General features: G+C 32.0%; 1 protein-coding gene across 3 annotated transcripts in view; it reads left to right on the forward strand.

The window, feature by feature from the left end:
* slc12a7b (solute carrier family 12 member 7b) overlaps positions 1–14,862 on the forward strand; it is a 75,732-nt gene that overhangs the window by 9,956 nt on the left and 50,914 nt on the right. For 2 of the 3 annotated variants that reach the window (XM_051134714.1, XM_051134715.1), the window contains exon 1: positions 7,673–7,895. The exons of the other annotated variant lie outside the window; for it this stretch is intronic. In XM_051134714.1, coding sequence (XP_050990671.1) covers positions 7,790–7,895 — 106 coding nt within the window. In that variant the 5' untranslated portion in view covers positions 7,673–7,789. Of the gene's footprint in view, positions 1–7,672; positions 7,896–14,862 lie in introns of those variants that run through there. 3 annotated transcript variants of the gene reach the window in all.

Consider the following 14,862-nt stretch of genomic DNA (forward strand, 5'->3'; position numbering starts at 1 on the left):
TTCCATTCGATTTACCATAGACTATCAGCAGGTGGCAGCACATTTCTTCCTGATGCTGTGTTACATAACAGCTTTAAATACTCAGCACACTTGTTACTTTTAACTTTAACCAACTAAAGTTTCTTAATTGCTGTGAGTGAATGCTCATTGCACACTGTGTTACTCTGTGTTTTGCTTAGGAGTGCAGTAATGTTTACACAGTGCTGTGATGTGTCATATGCGGGAATAAACTTGCAACATGACTGTTTGTAATTTGTATTTGTTGGAAAAAACAACCACTCTTACATCTCACTTTAAAACATGTTTGTAATTATAATGAAAAAAAAAAAAAAACAAGTTTTAATTGGTTAAATTACCTTACATATAGTGGAAAACTTAAATGAAAAATGCCATTTTACTATAAAAAGTATTATTTAAAAAAATAAAAAATATAAATACTATGATATACCTAAAACTGTGCAGTTTATGGCATTTGATAATTTTTGCACAATAGTTTGCATATGTTTATTTATTTATTTATTTTTTCAGATTTGCTATGTGCATTGTTTTAACACCTACTTCTATTATTGTAGTTATATGTTGTATTATTTACAACGTAAAAAATGAGAAAGAGAAAATAAAAGTAGTTTGGTATGTTAACACTCTCTCACTCTCTCTCTCTCTCTCTCTCTCTCTCTCTCTATATATTAATATTATATTTATTGATATAATGAAAAAAGAAAATAAACATATAAAATGTAATTTTTAAAAATGAAATATGTAAATCTAAACTCTGAAATACATAAAAACAATGGAGTTCATGGTATTTATTTATTTTTTTTTTACATTTTTAAATATTTTTTTTTTGCATGTTTTTGTATTAACACCTGTTTTGTTATAGCAGCTATATGTTATATTATACATTATATAAGTAAAAAAATGTGAAATAAAATATAGGTAGTTTAACCAGATCGATATGTTAACTTTTATTTATTTATTTAGAACTGCAAAATATATAGATGCAACAATGGCTACAACATTGTCACTGAATCTGGCAGTTTATTTATGTATTTTTGACTGTGGAATCATTAGGACTAGTAATTCTGAGTATTGGGTTATTAGTTCAGATCATGTAGTGTGTGTTGTGATTAACCTTGTGTCTCTGGCATCTGATTTTCTATATCTTTTATACAGTTTACCCATTTGACCTGCCTGACATCTTATTTTCAAACAAAATTTCTCACAATTGTCGGTGTTTGTGTTATACATTAGTGATTGTGTCAGCCTGAGCAAGATTTTACCGTTTATTTATCAATTGCTTTCTGCGTCACTAAAGGTTTAGATGCAGTCCAGCCTTCAAAGACCAGGAAATGAGACCCGGATAAAACAAATCCAGCTTTATAAATGAACTCAGCTGGACGTCTAAATCGCACTGTTTCTGACCGGATCTGAATTTGTGAGACTATGGTTGGATCTTACCTCCCAGAATGGCATATTCAGAATTAGCCAGTTGGAGTAAGTTAGTTTTAATTTCAAAAACTGGACGTCCTGTACAGTAGTTTACTGCTCACTGAATCCAAACACCCGCAGCTTTGGATATTTTGCCTTTTAAAGGTCGTTGCACAGGTGGAACCAATTCATTAGAGCGAATTCCTGGCAGCTTTAACATTTTCCTGTTGCTCTTTAGTCGTTCCTGGGGAAGCCTATCAAGAACAGATGAGATGTTTGCCCAGACCATAAATGTTGGCATCTTTGAATTTGTGGTTTTAGTTGATTTCATTCGGATTATTTTGTTCTGATGTGTTATGAAATACCTTTAGGGCAAGAGGACATTTTGTTTTTATTTGTTTTTAGGTGTAAGTCTCAGCTACATATGTATAGGAACACAAATCAAAGTCCATCATAATTGGAAATTCCTTATGGTGATAACCGAACAAAATTCTTTCACCTTTCAGCTGTTATGCTTTCAGTCTCTGTCAATACTCATATCTGTGAGCACAAAGATATTGCTGATGTTGCTTGGTACCTTACAAAGGCTAGTTGCTGAAACATTGTAAAAATAGAGTGTGCAGTTATAAATTGTAGTCTTCTATAAGGTGTGCTTTTGCTTTAATGCATTAATAAAGAAATGTTGCTTGGTTTCATTGTTCATATAGGATGCAAGTAGGATGACAAATTAAAGAACTAGTACATACAAACATAAAAATTTGCTGAAAATGTACTCCTCTTCAGGCCATCCAGGATATGAGTTTGTTTCTTCATCAGATTTGGAGAAATGCAGCATTCCATCACTTGCTCACCAGTAGATCATCTGTAGTGAATGGGTGCCGTCAGAATGAGAGTCCAAACAGCTGGTAAAAACATCACAGTAATCCACAAGTAATCCACACCACTCCAGTCCATCAGTTAACATCATGTGAAGCCAAAAGCTGCATGTTTGCAAGAAGCAAATCCGCACTGTAAAAAATGCTCTTTTCTTGAAATGACTTAAAAACCCTTGTCGGACCAACAAAATTGCCCCAAATGTTGTCCTAACTAGTCAAACACAGTTGTCTGAACAGAATTTCATATTGCTGAAATGTTAAAGCTTTGTGAGTTCCCAGCATGCATTGCAGCATGAATAAAATATGTAGTTACTGTTATAGGATTATTGTTTTGCTATTTGCTGACTTAATTTAAACCTTTTGTTGTTGTTTGTCATTATTGTTAGTTATTTGTTGCACTGTGATGTAAAGAGCTCACCTTTTTAACATTTGTTGATTGCAACCGTTTTGAGGTTTGTGTGTCTAGTTTTGAGGCCTAGAGTATGTTCAATTCTTTATTTCTGCTGGATATCTTAGTCTTGTAAGATGTTTTACAAACAAAGACAATGTTGTCTACGTATTAGATTAAGTTGTCCATTAAGGTTTCTTTAACAGTTCACTGTTTGTCATTTGTAAATAAACAAAAAATGTATACATAAAAAATAAATTACCTGGATGACAGTAATAGTTGTTTCAGTTGCTGAGACAAGACTTTTTCTATCAGCAAAATAAGACAATCTATGAAGCCCGTATCTGCCACAGAATAAAAAAAAGGTTATTATTATCTCACAATTCAGACTTTTTAATGCAGAACTGTGAGATATAAACTCGCAATTCTGTGAACATATCCACCTTTTTTTTTTCTCCTCAGAAATGGACTTCAAAACTCGCAATTGCGAGTTTATATCTCACAATTCTGAGAAAAAAGTCACAATTCGGAGAAAAAGAGAACTGCGAGATATAAACTCGCAAGAAAAAAAGAAAAAAAGCCAGAATTGCGAAAAAAAAAAAAATTGTGAAAAAAATTTCTCGCAGTCAGAATTGCAAGATGTAAACTCGAAATTGTGAGAAAGAAAGTCAGAATTGTGAAATAAAAAGTTGCAATTACCTTTTTTATTTTTTATTCAGTGGCAAAAAAGGGCTTCCGTAGGACAATCAGCATTGTATGAACAAATAAATTTATGTTGGCTAAAAAAGTATCTTTACTGAGAAAAACTAAAAAACTATTGTTGAGAGAACTTAAAAGTCTTACTGCATCAAGTTGCCTTACTTTTTTAATTTTTCTCAACTATTTATTTTTACAGTGTGTCATTAAGATGTTTTTAACTTAAAACCATCGCTTCTGGCCAAAATGTGAGTCCGTTATCCATAATAAGGCTTTCTCGAGTAAAAAAGTCCATTTCATGTTGTCTCTCAAATCAAAATCCATCCACATATTTGTTTAGAGCTGTTTTGGACTTTTTTTTTATGCTTTGATCTGTACATATTTCTCTCCTGGTTCAGATAAGACTACTTTTTCACTGGAGGAAGCAATATTATGGATTATGAACTCCATAATATTTTAGCCTGAAGCAATGTCTTAACATGTCTTAATGATAGATTTTGTCTTCACAAGATGTTAACTGATGCACTGGAGTGGTGTGGATTACTTGGGAATTATTGTCATGTTTTTACTAGCTGTTTGTAATCTCATTCTGACGGCACCCATTCACCACAGTGAATCTATTGGTGAGCAAGTGATGTAATGCTACATTTCTCTAAATCTGATTAAGAAACAAACTTAACTACATCATGGCTAGCCTGACAGTAAGTAAATTTGAGCAGATTTTCATGTTTGGGTGAACTATGGCTTGAACTCCATCAAGGTTAAATTGTGAATAATGAGCGTTGAGCAATAATGCAAAAGAAAACAGCATCAGCGCGTCCCTGAATCGCTGTGTTCTTGGTCCATTAGTCAGCCCATGTTATTTTTATCACTATGACCCCGGTCGGTTTGACCGTTGAATCCTCCAGCGGACCATTGCTGTTCTTGAGTCTGTCTGTTCTGAGCACTGCAGTGTAATTTAATCTGAAGAGCTCGACTCCCAGAACACCCTGCATATGAGAGCATCCTTTGTGAGAGTGCAGCTTCACATTAAAATGGTGTCTTTTGGTCTTTCTAGGAGAAATTAATGGTCCACATGTCATGTTGACAGTGAGGAATGTGGGATAAATCACATTACTGATATCTGCGTCGACTTCCTCTTTGCTAATCTTTTATGGCTCTAGTTTGTCCATCATCCTGCAGTATTTTTCTCCAGACATGAATGAGGCAAGTTGTGCTACTAAGTGATCAGACGCACCCTTTTAACCTGATGAACCAGAAAACAGGTGAAAAAAAAACAAACAAAAAAAACATAGGGTATATAGGTTTTGTGTGGTTATCTGTAGTGATTGTGGTATCAGGATTCTTGTATCCCCTTTCACAAGAAATATTGACAAAACTTTACCTCATTAAGACACTTTCAGATAAGTTTATCAGTAAAGCCATTGAATTTCATAGCTAAGAAGACATAATGAAGCTCTCGTTTATGTTTCAGGGAAATATGAACCTTGTGTTTCTCCAGAGCACATTCATGAGTATTGATGAGTACAAAGTGCACTTTGTAATAAAATCAAATGAATTAAATTTAAATTAAATAAAAAATGTAATTTTACTTTAAAGTACATTTTAAATTGTTTTAATAAGCTTTTTTCATGCTTCAGTGTGGACATACATACTAATGCACACTTGATTATAATTTTAACTGTGCTACTAGTGGGTTCAAGTGTACCACAAGCGGTAAACTAAATATTTTTTTTAATACAGAGATAGTATGTTTGAAGTACATTTTAGTATCTTTTCACTGTGTCCCAAAATAGCACAATTAAAATATAAGTATTTCATATGTGCATTAGTATGCATGTCCGCATTGGAGCATAAAAAAACGTATTAAATCAATTTAAAATGTACTTTAAAGTAAAATGTAATTTTTTTATTTAATTTTAATTTAATTTATTTGATTTTATTACAAAGTGCACTTTTTAGTGACATTTTAGTACACTTTGTTCTCAGGATTATCTTAAAAAGTATAAAAGAATAATTTTTAGTATAGCAAAATTACTGCGTGAAAATACAGCACTTTAAGTACATTATGGAAATACACTTTTTTTCCACCTGAGATGACAAAAGTTTCAATAGAAATGACATTAAAATATATTTTAATTTACCATAAATACTTGTCTGTATATTTAGCAGCACAGAAATAGCTGTATTTCAATAACAACAGAAGTATTGTACTTAAGTACTTAAGTCATATTTTAGTGGATCAAAATGAACTCCAAATTTCAGCTAATTGCATTTAATATAAATGTGAACTAATAATCCTTTTTTTAATATAATATATAACATTCAGTTTGCACTTACAGTGTGCTTTTAAAAAGTATGCTAAAGTGTATTTGTTTTTCATAAGGGATGTGTGATCCACATTAAGCACATTGAAGAATGCAGGTGTTTCTTAATTCCATGACTCATCTTAGAAAAACAGCGTCTCTGTTGCATAACGAAACTGAAGGAGTTCACATAACCGCAACAAAAGAAAGCAAGTATGAAAATTCTCAGCTGTTTAAAGCAAACTTGTTTCAGATCTGACAAGATTCATATGTGCAACACACTTTCTGTTTTCTTCTCCAAATATTTCATAATCTAAACATGTGTTCGACATGAACCTAGACGTTTCTACGCAGCCAGTGCAGACTTGTCTTACGACTGCATTAAACTGCATGTCAAGGGTCATGTAGACAAAACGGCTTATGACTTGTGCTACATGGCAACTATTGGAGCCATGTGTTACGACAAAAGATTCGACTGTATGTCAAGTCTTGTATTGTTTGTGTGGAATGAGCACTTCTCAAAAATAAATAACCGTCTGTAACCACAGAGCTATGCTGTTTGGCTGCTTTAATGATAGGCTGCTGGTTTTACGGCCTTGTGTTTGCATTGTGCACATGGGCGAGTGCGATTACATGTGCATGGTTCACAAACGTGTTTACAGTAAAGTTGATTACTCTTTGAGTTGCTGCTTTGATGTTAAAATACTTTGTTCTATCCCAGGATAACGTGTAGTCATTTGTAGCTTTTGCAGTTTGATTTAGTACCGCGATTGCTGCAGAAATGACAGAATGTACATTTTACATCTGTGGAATGACGTATACTAAATTTCAAAAGTTATTTTTTTAAGAAATTAATACTTTCATTCAGCAGTGATGCTTTTAGTTGATCAAAAGTGACAGTAAATACGTTTATAATGTTATAAAAGATTGCTATTTTAAATAAATGGTGTTCTTTTCAACTTTCTATTCACAGAAGAGTCCTGAAAACTAAAAAAATATTACATTTTTTACAAAGATATCAAGCACCACAACTGTTTTCAACATTGATAATAATCAGAAATTTTTTTTGAGCAGAAAATTAGCATATTAGAATGATTTAGGAAGGATCATGCGACACAAGAGAGTAATGATGCTGAAAATTCAGCTTTGATCACAGGAATAAATTACATTTTAACATATATTCACATAGAAAACACGTATTTTAAATTTTAATAATATTTTACAATTTTACTGTATTTTTGATCAAATAAATGCAGACTTTGTGAGCAGAAGAAACAATGTTTCTGTTAAAAAGAAGATTTTCAGCAATAGTAGCAGAACTTCCATTAGTAATTAAATAAATAAATAAATGCATAAATTAATTCCTTATATTGCTTTCCAAACCCGGGGTTTTGTGTGGACACACAGATGATTTGTGAGTTGATAAAATAATAATAATTAACTAAATCATAAAATTGTAAAATTAAGATAAGTAATTTACAATCAAAATAAAACGCTTCATAAAAAGATAAAATGTTTAATTGGTTCACCTGCATGTCATGTCATGCAATATGCAAAGGTAGAGTTAAAATTAGCTTTTCATTTTGGTTAAAGTTCTAGTGATTTTTTTTTTTTTTTTTTTTTGTTTAGTTTTTATTGATTTTTCTATTTCTGTTTTAGTTCTTTTAGTACTTCGAGTTGAACCAAACAAAATTAGAAATGTTTCCTGGCAACTAGCTGAAATAAAATAAGATTTTATGTATTTTATTTTATCTCAGTTAACATATTAACAAAACAAATGGGAGGAAGTGTCTGGAAGAGGTTCGAAATCAATAGCTTTCTTTATCTGGTGTCTTGTTGTGTCTGTGGAGGTTCATAATGCCGCAGGCGAGAAAGGAGGCGGCTGCTCCTCTGTGCATTAAGGACGGCCCTTGGGGCGGGGCTTTCATGCTTCCTTATATGGAGGAAGGCTGGTCACATGGTCGAGCCGGTGTCAAAGAGATAGGAGCACAACTGAGAACTTCGAACCACTACTCAAACAAGCCAGCGCAGAGGAGGAGAGGCAGAGGGTGAGACAGACAGATAAGGAGAAGACCGACGTCTCACACGGTGAGAAAATGCCCACCAACTTCACCGTGGTCCCCGTGGATGATGGCAGAAAGTCCTCTCAGGAAGACTCGGATGACAACAACGTCCTGAAAGAGGAGGATGAAGAAACCGTAGGTGAGATGTTCCCTCAGGGAATTTTCCAGACTGAATCCAAACAGCCCGGCTGGATCTAGAGTAACGTGCTGCTTCAGGTTAACCGAGCGGGTCACTGTCCGGAGTTTGTTTGTCTTTCTCTTTCTCTGTGCTGAGCGAACACGCCTTCTCTTTTTCCTCTTTTCACATGGGTGAGAGGAGCATGTGCTGAAGACAAGCTCATGTGATGTTGTTCGGGAATGTTTCTTGCGTCTTTCGTCGCTTTGTTAGCGTTGTGTTGGTTATTTAGTGCTACTTTTAGTGCACGTCATCGCTGGAAGTGCTGAATGGAGTCAATATTTGTGCATTTATTGCATAAATGTTGGCAGTAAACAGAGCAGCTCTTATTTCTACACTCATTGGCTCAGTTTAACAGCATCTTTTTGTGCCAACTAAAGCAGGGTGATTTATTCAGTATGCATGAAAAATTCAGTGAATTTTTTTCTGTAAATAAATGCATTTATAGTATAAATTAATGTGCACTTTTAAAGCTTTCTAAATTATATTATAATTAGACTAATTTTGTGGTCTTTGTCTTTTAAGGGTAGTAGGACAGAAAAGTTAATTAGTAGTGTTTCATATTAAGTTTTCATAATAAATTCACTCTGATTTTGTGATTAAAAAAGATTATTTTAATGCACTTTTTAAAGTTTTTTGAAAGATTGTATTGTATTGTTATCCTTGTCGTTTGATGGCAGTAGGATAGAAACATTAGTAGTATCATTTCATATTTAAGATATGATAAACTGACTGATTTTGCAGGTAATAAAAGATGAAGCACTGTGTATTGCAATATTTTAATGCACTTTTGTAATTGGCTATTTAGCTTTCTGAAAGGCTTTGGGATAATTTTATGATTCTTGTCTTCTGAGGGCATTATGTTTATAATAACGTTTCATATTTAAAGTCGCAAAAATTCACCTTAAAAAATTCACGTTAGCAAGCAGTAAGATTTGTTAATGTGAACCAGTTTCACTGAATCGAGTCTCTGATTCAGTGAATCATTTGCATCATCATTCTAAAGTTTGCTGTGACAATTTACTTTTTTCAAAATGTTAAAAAAAAAAAAAAAAAAAAAAAATATATATATATATATATATATATATATATATATACATACACACACACATATATATATGCAATGCAATTGCATGCAAATATATATGACTATATGCAGTTAAAATACTTTAAAAATTAAATAAAATATTTTATTATTTATATAATAATCCATTATATATATTATATTACTGTTTATTCTTTTATTTATCCTTGTATTATTTATTCTTATGTCAGTTTAGTGAAAAACAGTGTTGAAAACAGGCACAGATTATCTTAAACTAGTTATTTACAGTATTTTACTTGTTGCATTAAAGATTTTAAATATATTTGCCTACATGTAGGTTGAAATTGTGCAGTTAAAACACTTTAAAAGTGACATTAAATATTATTTTTATTTATATAATCATTATACATAATATCACTATTTATCATTTTATTTATTCTTGTATTATTTATTCTTATGTCGATTTAGTAAAAAACAGTGTTGAAAACAGGAATAATTTATCTTAAAATAGTTTACAATATTTCATTTTATGCATTAAAGATTTTAAATATATTTGCCAACATGTAGGTTGAAATTATGCAGTTAAAAACACTTTAAAAATTAAATTAAATATTATTTTTATTTATTTAATCATTATATATTACTATTTATCCTTTTAAATATCCTTGAATTATTTATTCTTATGTGAATTTAGTGAAAAACAGTGTTGAAAACAAGCATGGATTATCTTAAACTAGTTATTTACAGTATTTTACTTAATGCATTAAAGATTTTGAATATATTTGCCTACATGTAGGTTGAAATTACAGTTCCTCTGCTTGAAAAAAAAACATTGATTTCTTTCCAGTTTTTACTAGCACTAGTGCCAATGTCTGAGGTATGATGTCTATTATTCTGTGTAATGACCACAGGTCACTGAGTTCATCTTCAGAAACTGTCCCTCATTACACGATGCACCAGCCGATGGCTTTTCTCCTGCTAATTGCTACCCTGGCTTACAATTACGGCCCAAATTTTACAGACTCAGTAGAGCAACTAAACGCACATTAAGGGGTTATGTAAGCGGGCAGTTTTTGCTGTTGTGCAACGGCTGTTTTTCTTCCCCGACTCTCCTGCGAGAAGAACACGGACTCAGATTCCAGTCAATGCTATTGATTTGTCATGTTGCTTGCTTCCTGTTGGTTCCCGCCGGTGGGAGTTTAAGACCCCACCCTTCGAGTTCACCGTAGTCTCTGGAGCTGCTCTTTGTCTGAATATCTGTTGGGACGTTATGCATGAAGGTCACAGCCCATGGTGTCCACACAGAGCTGATTTCAGGCCCTAACCACAAGAGCTTACTTAGAGATAAGAACGCACTCACTCCCTGCGTTTCTGCCTGATTACATATTACTAGGATACGGCGCTGCGGCCGACATCTGTATCCAATTATTCCAGATCTCCACCCATGAAAAAGGCAACCTGAAATTGAATAACAGAGTAACTGTAAACCCTCTCAGCATGTGCTTTATCTACTTGAAGCTTTCAGCTCAGCGAGAATAAATATAGTTACATGAACTGTCTGTACAGTTTTATTAAACATTGTTTTTTTAGGTTTATGCTGCAGAAAAACACTGAAAGTGTGATGTTTATTAAACTGATATCAGCAGGTTGGTTTCTGCTGATTCGTCAGCACAATGCAAGATGATTTTAAAAAACAGCACCTTGTGCGTATGATAACCATTGTTAGTGGCTCTTAAATATCATTTTTGATGATTGCATGGCAGTGAATCATGATTCCACCCTATATTCATTAGTAGTGCCTACTAAGTCCATACTTAAGGTTAGCAGCATCAACTATTACACAACTTGGATTTTAGTGCTGTGAAAACACAGATGTTTTGCCTCTAAGTGGCGTAAACAGTGGTTGTTTAATGCATAGGGAAGATTTTGAAAGTGTGCATGGAAAATGATGAATTTCTACATGGATGTGAAGTGGTTGGTGGTTAGATGAACTCATTTGTAAAGGTCAGTTCTCATGCATAGTGTGTGTAATGAGGGAGGCTTCAAATGTCTGTATGTCACCGGTGGGTTATGAAACCACGACTGCATAGAAGGGAAAAAAACGGTCAAACTGAGTGCACACTGAATTTCTGCATTCTGAAGGGATTGTTGTTTACGTCAGACAGACCCGAGATTTGATTATGGCAGTGAAGCCATTTGAGGAATGGCATGTCACTTAAAGGTTGCTACAAAATCTTTATAATCCATTGTAAATATATAATATAAAGTAATTTAACTAAATGAATTTTTAAGTATATTTAAACCATTTTTGCATACTGTGTAGTTTGTATTATAGTTCTTTTTTGCTAGAATAGCAACCAAAAATGTTTTTATAAATGAAAAAAAATGTACGTTAGAAATAAGTTTGCTTCATTTGGTGTTTCTCTTTTTTTCTGTATGTTGTTCAGACTCTAAATTCTGATTGTTCTGTTTTGTTGGACATTGTAAACAATTCAATTATACTTTATGCCTATAACCTTAATTTAAAAATGTATCATTTTTCTTTTTGGACACGTCAGACTGTATTTTCATAATGTTTCCTCTGCCGTTTTACATGTAAATGATGAATAATGAATAAATAAAAAAGTCTTTACCAGTGATATGCATGCAAATATGTCTAGCATCATAGTAAATGTGACCCTGGACCACAAAACCAGTCTTTAGTAGCACAGGTGTTTTTTTTCAACAATAGCCAAAAATACATTGTATGGATCAAAATTATCATCAAAAAACATTAGGGTATTAAGTAAAGATCATGTTCCATGACGATATTTAGTAAATTTCCTACCACAAATATATTCAAATTTAATTTTTGATTAGTGTTATGCATTGCTAAGAACTTCATTTGGACAGTTACTGTCATTTTCCTTATTCTCCTGTATTATCACAAGAAAAAAAAAATCTTTCTTTAAAAAAAAAAAAAAATATATATATATATATTTTTTCTGGTTTTGAAGCTGGTTTTGAAATATATATATATATATATATATATGTGTGTGTATATGTGTATATATATATATATATATATATATATAAATATAAATATAAATATAAATAATATTATTTAATTTAATTTTTTCAGTTAGTAATTTTAGTGCTTCAACATAAACTAAACAAAAATATTTTTATTTTTATTTTATTTTTATTATTATTATTATTATTTTTCAAACATTGTCCTATCCTAACAAACCATACATCAATGTAAAGCTTTTAATTTAAAAAAAAAATTACCCATATGACTGGTTTTGTGGTTCAGGGTCACAAATAATAATAAAAAAATAAAAACATTTATTACAAATGAAATTTACTTCATTTATTGTTCTTTTTATTTACACCATTAAACGATGAGTCTAAAATCATTGCAAAAACAGTTTTACATTATGAAATTCTGGAGTTTAAAACATAACATTTTTATAACATTCTTCAGACTTTAAATTTTGATTGGACGAGCTGTATTGCATGGATATTGCAACCAATTACATTCAACATTGTGCTTACACTTAAAAAACATGTTTCCTTACATTGAATTGTTTGGGACATGTCCCACTTTGTATTTTCATAATACTCAATTTCCTGTTCTTTTCCAAAGTAAATAATGTAAAGCAGTCCTTACCACTGAGATCCATGCAAATATATCTACCGCAGTATAAATGTTACAAAGTATCAGACACATTCATACCAGGTGACTTGAATCTGAACAAATATGGCAGAGACAGCATTGTTAATCAAATGAAGTCTTGGTTTTAGGCTTCAATTACATTCCTGCATATTCTCTACTGTTAATTTCTTTCGGTATGTGTGGGCTATGCTTGATATAAGCGAGAGCACAACGTTTCTTTCGTCCTTCTAGGATGTAGCTTTTGTGTTCCAATGACGTCATGATCTGCAGGCCTCCCCTGTGTCACTGTAACTCCAACCAGATGTGGAAAATGTAGAAATCCTGCAGTGTGTTTGTGTGTTAGCGTTTACACCGCACCCTCTTTACACAACATCACCGCCCGCGGCTGCGCTCGCACGTGAGAACAAACCAAAACGCCATTCATTCCACTTCTTTGTGGTACATTTCATATATCAGATAAACCAGCGTGTTTGTTTTGGATTTCATAACCTCCGATAAGACATTCTGCACTGTTCCTAGACATCCATGTGTGTTTACCCCAAAGCCTCATTATTTACTCACTCACGTCACGTAAACCACAAAAGGACATTTTTGAAGTCATATGGTAGGTTTATGTGAGGAACGAACTGAAATGTATGTTTTTCATGAAAAACAAACCTCTAAGATCTTTACATTGGAAAAGACATTTTGGTGAACAGTGAGTTGAACCTCAGCCTGTTCCACGCATAAAACTATTATATGATTTGGAATATAGGAATATTGGAATATAGTGTCATATGGATTATGTTATGATACTTTTGACATTTATATGACTAATATGACCTTTTTATGGTACTTTTTGATATGTGTCGCTGCAAAAATGATTTCTTTAAGTATTTTTGTCTTGTTTTCTAGTACAAGTATTCAAAAATTAACATGAAAATAGAAAAGGAATTAGTATTTTTTTTTCCCAGGACATTTGCTATTAAGTTTACAGACATTTTAATAAACAAAATGCGATACATAATTCAAAATTCAGTGAAAAAAAAAAAAAAAAAAAAAAAAGTAAAAAATCAATACAGAAAATTCTTATTTACACCAAACATTAAGACGTATTTTATAGACTTTTTAAGTGAAGATACTTTTACTTGAGAAGCAAAATTACAGAAGATAATAAGTGGAAAAAAAATCTAAATTGAGTTTTGTCACACTTGTCATTTTCCTTATATTTAGGTTAATATACTAAAAAAGTAATATATTATTATTATTATTATTATTATTATTATTAATTATTTATTTATTTATTTTTGTAATTTTCCTTATTTAGGTTTAATTTAGTTTTATTTCAGTGTTTTTATTTTATTTTATTTTATTTTATTTTATTTTATTTTATTTTATTTTATTTTATTTTATTTTATTTTATTTTATTTTATTTTATTTTATTTTATCCTGTTAGTAATTATAGTGCTTCAACAACATAAACTAAACAAAGATTAGAAATGTTGCCTTGGCAACTCACTGAAATAAGTGTATTATTTATTTGTTTATTTATTATTTATTTATTTATTTTTGTCATTTTTCTTATATTTAAGTTTAATTTAGTTTTATTTCAGTGTTTTTATTTTATTTTATTTTATTTTATCCTGTTAGTAATTATAGTGCTTCAACAACATAAACTAAACAAAGATTAGAAATGTTGCCTTGGCAACTCACTGAAATAAGTGTTTTATTTATTTATTTATTTATTTATTTATTTTTGTCATTTTTCTTATATTTAAGTTTAATTTAGTTTTATTTCAGAAAGCTCTTCCTTCAACACTGGCAATTAAGGAGCCCCAAAAAGTAAAAATGTGAGTTACAAATGTATTAAATGAATTGCATGGTTAACACCAGCAAGAGATGAACCGCAGAGTTACTCTCAGGATTGTTTAGCACATTTCTCTGATCTGTTGTCATTCAAAACCTTGTACTTCCTGTTTCCTGGCAGGCCGATTCTGGCCATGTGCTGCAGCCGATAAGAGGCTGTGTGCGTTTCCCTGCCACTGCGACACATTGAGCGCTGACCTGCCGGCTCCACATCCTCTGACGGACACTTTCCCTTTCCCAGCTTCAGTTTCTCTGGAGAATCCAAACTTTTATTTTTACAGCCTAAAAGTCTGAGAAAGCAATGGGCAAACATTTCGTAGTTTCCTTCAGCAAGTTGGCGGCTTCCTCAGAAGCCAACGACCTGAAATAACCCTCAAGTTACA

The sequence above is a fragment of the Labeo rohita genome, chromosome 18 (assembly GCF_022985175.1).
Source record: "Labeo rohita strain BAU-BD-2019 chromosome 18, IGBB_LRoh.1.0, whole genome shotgun sequence".
NCBI lineage: Eukaryota > Metazoa > Chordata > Actinopteri > Cypriniformes > Cyprinidae > Labeo > Labeo rohita.